The following is a 6,000-nucleotide window of genomic DNA, read 5'->3' as shown; positions in this document are numbered from 1 at the left end:
AAGATTTGTATTTTTATATTTTTTTTAATTTTAATATTTTTTTCAAAGAATTTTTTAAAAGTTTATATTTATAATTAGTTGTTTCATTGCAGGCCAAGTGCGAATGATTCTGATGATATCCCTTCAGTTGACGCTCAGGCGAGGAACATCCTGGAAGGAGCGTCACTGACTACGTCCGTAGTCCTGTTAGATCTTTCTTGATCAGGACAGTATAGCTCTGGTTCCTTGCAAGTGTCCTATTTTCTTACCTCCACGTTGGCTTGGTTTTCATGATGACCTAGCTGGTGGCCTGTGAAACGGATCGTAAACCTTTGACCAGCGAGGGTCAGAGTCGAGACGGCTAGAAGAAAGGGCGCGACAATGTGGGAAAGGAAGTAATTTGTGATTGTAGACGGTATTGTTTTGATTCGCAGTATGTTGAGTCAACTGCTGTGGATGTACCTGAAACATCACACAACGGGGTTTCTCTTCTTTCCGTTTTTATCTATCATCTATATTCTGTTAATTTTGTTTCACTGATTCTCTAACGCAGCTTCTGTTTACTATCCTCAATTTGATTTCGATTTTACTTATTTGATTCTCTTATTTCTCAACGCTTTTCCACTCTATTTTACTAATTGATGCTGCTGCAACAAACTGTCTGCTTTCCCTTAATTTGGCAGCGATGTCAATTTTGTTTATCATGTGCCTTTTCTTTATTTATCTATTTCAATAATTTCTCATCTTCCCTGTAAATTGCCCATCATAACAATAATCTAAGCTTGTTTGTTATCTCTTTTCATTAACTATTGTTAATTTCTTTATCTTCTTCATAAATTACTATCTTTCTTTTACTATTGATTCTTTACATAGTATATTTCTTCACTGTCCATTGTTTTGAAACTTCACCTTTTTCTTAAGCAAGTGAGGTTCGAGCCCTGATTCAATTTATGAAATGATTAAAGGATTAACGCAAATATTACTATTGTACTTTTGAAAAACTTTTATAAAATGCTTAGGACCAAAATATTGTAACAAAACACCGCGACAAAAGAAATAGCAACAGATAAACACGACTCAACAATAGGGAAGATTTCAGGAGAAAACAATACACAGTAAATAACAATTAGTTTTTGAATTCAAACTAAAAATAAAACAGTTTTTGCTTTAATGAAAGTTGTTAGGCACACATTAAATGGTTAGGCGCTTATACTTACATCAAACCCTACTTAATGTACCACCCCCGGCCGAGTTAAAATGCGTAACCGGAAAAGAAGGTGTGCATGCCTGGCACGAACACTCAAAGCGTGTTCTAGCGTGCTGCTCGTACTGACTCAGAGCAAGGGTGAGATGTAGGTGTAAGGGCAGTGCGTGTTCGTCGGGAACCTGGTGCATAAGATCGGTCAAGGCCCGTTCTTACACTGAAAATTGCGAAATTGCGAATTGCGAATTAGTTGTTTCATTTTTTCACATTCCACTTTTTGTCCTTTCGACGTTTTGTCCATTCGACCTTTTGTCCACTTTCGACCATTTGTCCATTCGACCTTTTGGCATTCGACCTTATGTCTTTCGACCTTTTGTCGCACATCCGTTCTAAACATATATTTCAACTTTCATTGGGAAAAGTAGCAAGCAAAATTTAAAGCTAAAATTAGACCAATCCAAATATGTTTGCATAGCTAAAAAGTTTACTGTAGGAGAGAAAAGGAGGCGAATACATAATGAAAATCATACCTGTCAACATTCATAGCCTCAAAATTTTGTCGCGAGTTGCTTTTCTCCTCTATTACGAGACAACAGAAGAGAACCACAAGCTCTAGTGACGAGACCCCTTCTGATATTTTGGGGCAGAAATCATCAAATGAAAATTTTTTTCTATCACTCATTTGCAACACTGGTTTACCGTTATCAGAGAAATACTTTATTGAAGCCATTTTTAATGCTTAAAATATTAAAATTTTCATCATTTCGTCAATGTAATTTGTAAAGTGTGTGTGAGATAGAGCGTTGCTCCTTACGGATTCTTTCCGGGCGTCATGCAGTTCCCGTCCGGGTAACGCTTCTGAAACGAGCTAATCAGCTCCGGATCCACCAACCGGATGCCGTCCAGCTGATTGCCGAGCGTAATCCTGAGGAAAAAAATGAGTTAGTTATTGAAGCAGAATACATTTTAATTTTCACTCACCAATTCGGCTGCACGTTGTGCGGCCTTCCGAACAGTTCGATCTTCCGCGTGCCTGGGCTGAGCCGCTCGATGATGCCGTAGATTTCGTCCGGTTTGTGCGATGTTGCGCGCACTTCCGCCACGATGACGTCGCAGTCCAGGCCGCGGTTCAGGTTCGGCGGGTTGCCCTTCATGCCCACCAGGCAGTGCTCTTTGCCGTGGTTCAGCCAGTGGCCGGTCCGACCGGTGCGGATTATCCGCTGCAGCTGGTTCGTCTTGACCCAGATCAGTTCGTCGACGCGTTCGTAGCCCCACAACTTGAGGCACTCGCGACCGAGTTCCATAGCACGGCCGGTGACCCACAGAAAGATGAGACCGTCCGTTTGGAGGGCGGGGACGCCCAACTGTCTCATCTCATCGTCGGACATGGTTCCGTACGGCAGTTCCATGTGAATGTCCCAGGGCGGGTCTGCCATTACGACGGCGAACTTGCCCAGGACGGTCATGTCCAGATAGCGCAGGTCACACTGGATCCACTGAGGTGGGTAGAGGGTGGCGCACGGGTCGTTGGTGACTCGCTTGGCTCCAAGCAGTGAAGTTTCCGGATCGAACTTGGAACTGCTCGTGTTGAGGCCGTAAGTGTCCACTTCGTAGTGTACGTACTTGCAGCTGTCCATGTGAAAGCAAGTGTTCAGGAAGCTGCAATCCCCAAGCGATTCGTCCGTGTGGGATTGAATGATCTTCTTGAAGTGCAGCTTGTTGCACTGGAACTTGATCTTTTCGGCGTCCGGATCTTTCTTGATTTCTACGATCTCAAACACTCCGTTGTCGTCCCCGCTAATGATCACATCATCATCGTCGTCGTCCTTGTGAAGATGCGCATCGTTGGCCGCCTCCAGCGACCTCAAACACTCGATCCTAGTTCCGTGCGGACAAAACTCCATGACCTGCGCACCGCCTTGCGACTTAAACTTCTCCGCCAGCGATCGCTCCTTGGCCGTTGGCTTCGTCAAAAGTTCCAAAATCTCCTCCCCAACCTGTTTGCTCTGCTTCTCCCGCGTCGATGGCATCGACAGCAGCGACATTATGTCGTCCGACGTGTTGGCCAACGATGACGAACCGGCCGAGTCCCCACCTCCCCCCGAAGACGTCAACCGGGCCACCTTCGAGTCCAAATCCTTCTCCTCTTTGATCGCCTTCCTTTTAGCCGACTCCCGGTCCTCACCATGATTCATCAGCACTTCATCGTGCAGCGTCTGTAGCGCTCCGTGTTCCGCTGAAATGACCTCGTACCCGACACTTCCCCCAATGCTGACCTCCTTCACGCTGACCAGGTGCTGCCCGGACAGCTTCTGCAAATAATACCGCACCGTTTCGTGTGGCGTCGGCTTCTGGATCAACTTCTCCACCCGTTGCGCAATCTGGGACGAGTTTGTCGGCAAAATAGCGGTCCGATCGGCCAACACCTGGACCAGCGCTTTCTCAACCTCAGCGTCAATATCTAAAAAACAACAAAGCTCACCCTAAAAATTCCGTCCCCTCACAAGCCAAAACCAACCCGCTCACCTTGTTCCAACTTGATCGCCGTCAGCAGAATCTTGCTCTTGTCATCCCCGCCGGCACCACCAGCCCCAGCTTCCGTCTTAATGAGGACACTTGGCCCCGGGCTGCTGCCACCGCCGCCGAGCAAATCCTGGCGCTCCTTTTTGCGCTTCTCCAGCCGCTCCCGCAGCGAATTTCGCTTCACCTTGACGGCTTGGATCTCCTCCAGGGACATGGTTGGAGGCTGTCTATTTTTACCGGTGATTCCGGAACACAAAAGGGTAGGAAATAAATATCCAAACTTTAACTGGTTGCGTTGGCCGCGGAGCCGAAATGTTTACACGCAAAGAGCGGCCGCTGTCGCGTAAGCGTAAATAAATTTGTTGAACTGACAGCAGTTTTGACAGTTGCTTTGCGTGGGGTGCGTTTAGTGAGCGCAAGCGTTCATGGAGGGGGAGCCAGGGTCGGTTGCAGGAAAAAATAGGGTTTTTTGAGGTTTTTAAAATAAATTGAATTAGTTCGAGTTTTTTTAACGGTCTTATAAGCTATTGTATTTCGAATGTTTATAGGACCTTTAAAAGAACTCTAAAATATATATTTTAATGTTGTGGATCTCAGAGATTTTAAAATATGAATCAAAGTTACAACTGAAAATTCAGTTTTAGAAAATACCATAATCTGTTGTGAATCGGGACTACAGTCTGAATAGGGACAACAGTTTTTAGAGCACTTAAAGCTTTTAAATTTGGAAATGGATGTACACATGTTGTTGGCCTGAGTCTGTTCTAACCGAAATGTGTTTTTTTAAGTAGCAATTCAGGGTAAAGTATTAAATAAAAGTTAAGATTGGGGCACTTTTAGAGCTATAAAACAAACATTTTGAATTTTTGACATGTCAATTTGGACTCAAGGGTCAAAAGTTACAACCATTTTAAGGTAAAAAAAATATATGCAAATTTAAAACTTAAATATCTCGAAAAAGCGTTGGTCGAATTTTAAGCGACACATAGTATTCAAAAGAGGAGATCTAGCACTACAAACGCTGAAAAAAATCAGGGGAATTTTTCTTTAAAATCGAGAAATCTTCATGCAGGCCAAGGGCGAATGATGCTGATGATACCTCTTCAGTTGACGCTTAGGCGAGGAACATCCTGGAAGGAGCGTCACTGACTACGTCCGTAGTCCTGTTAGATCATTCTTGATCAAGACAGTATAGCTCTGGTTCCTTGCAAGTGTCCTATTTTCTTACCTCCACGTTGGCTTGGTTTTCATGATGACCTATAGGTGGTAGCTGAAATGGAAAGAAGAGAAACCCCGTTGTGCGATGCGGTGTGACTCAACATACTGCGAATCAAAACAATACCGTCTACAATCACAAATTACTTCCCTTTCCCACATTGTAGCGCCCCTTCCTTTTAGTCGTCTCGACTTTGACCCGCGGTGGTCAAAGGTTTACGATCCGTTTCCACAGGCCACCAGCTATATCTTCTATTTATTTTGTTTCACTGATTTTCTAACACGGCTTCTGTTTACTATCCTCCATTTGATTTCGATTTTTCTCATTTGATTCTCTTATTTCTCAACGCTTTAACACTCTATTTTACCAATTGATGGCCAATTTGGCAGCGATGTCAATTTTGTTTATCATGTGCCTTTTCTTTATTTATCTATTTGAATATTTTCTCATCTTCCCTGTAAATTCCCCTCAGTACAATCTAAGCTTGTTTGTTACCTCTATTTATTAATTATTGTTAATTTCTTTATCTACTTCATAAATTACTATCTTTCTTTTACTATTGATTCTTCAAATAGTATATTTCTTTCACTGTCCATTGTTTTCAATCTTCACCCTTTTCTTCAAACAAATGAGGTTCGAGCCCTTACTCAATTTTTGGAATGATCAGAGAATTAACACAAATATTACTATTGTACTTTTGAAAAACTTTTATAAAATGCTTAGGACCAAAAATTGTAACAAAACACCGCGACAAAAGAAATAGCAACATATAAACACGACTTAACACTAGGAAAGATTTCAGGAGAAACAATACACAGTAAATAACCATTAGTTTTTGAATTCAAACTAAAAATAAAACAGTTTTTGCTTTAATGAAAGTTGTTAGGCACACTTTAAATGGTTAGGCGCTTATACTTACATCAAACCATACGTAATGTACCACCCCCGGCCGAGTTAAAATGCGTAACCGGAAAAGAAGGTGTGCATGCCTGGCACGAACACTCAAAGCGTGTTCTAGCGTGTTGCACGTACTGACTCAGAGCAAGGGTGAGATGTAGGTGTAAGGGCAATGCGTGTT

The 6,000-nt window shown here is 42.9% G+C and overlaps 1 protein-coding gene across 1 annotated transcript; it reads right to left on the bottom strand.

Annotated features, from left to right (window-relative positions):
* Window positions 1-1,877: 1,877 nt before the first annotated feature.
* LOC6046849 (N6-adenosine-methyltransferase MT-A70-like protein) lies at window positions 1,878-4,038 on the bottom strand. Its single transcript, XM_001863949.2, has 3 exons — window positions 3,710-4,038; window positions 2,165-3,644; window positions 1,878-2,108 (listed from the first exon to the last, which is right to left on the bottom strand). Exons 1-3 carry the CDS (start codon window positions 3,918-3,920, stop codon window positions 1,994-1,996), a joined length of 1,806 nt encoding a protein of 601 aa, XP_001863984.1. The 5' UTR covers window positions 3,921-4,038; the 3' UTR covers window positions 1,878-1,993.
* Between the last annotated feature and the right edge of the window lie 1,962 nt (window positions 4,039-6,000).

The sequence above is a fragment of the Culex quinquefasciatus genome, chromosome 3 (assembly GCF_015732765.1).
Source record: "Culex quinquefasciatus strain JHB chromosome 3, VPISU_Cqui_1.0_pri_paternal, whole genome shotgun sequence".
Lineage (NCBI taxonomy): Eukaryota > Metazoa > Arthropoda > Insecta > Diptera > Culicidae > Culex > Culex quinquefasciatus.
Note: the sequence above shows the minus strand (reverse complement) of the source record. Positions and strands in the feature narration are given on the sequence as shown.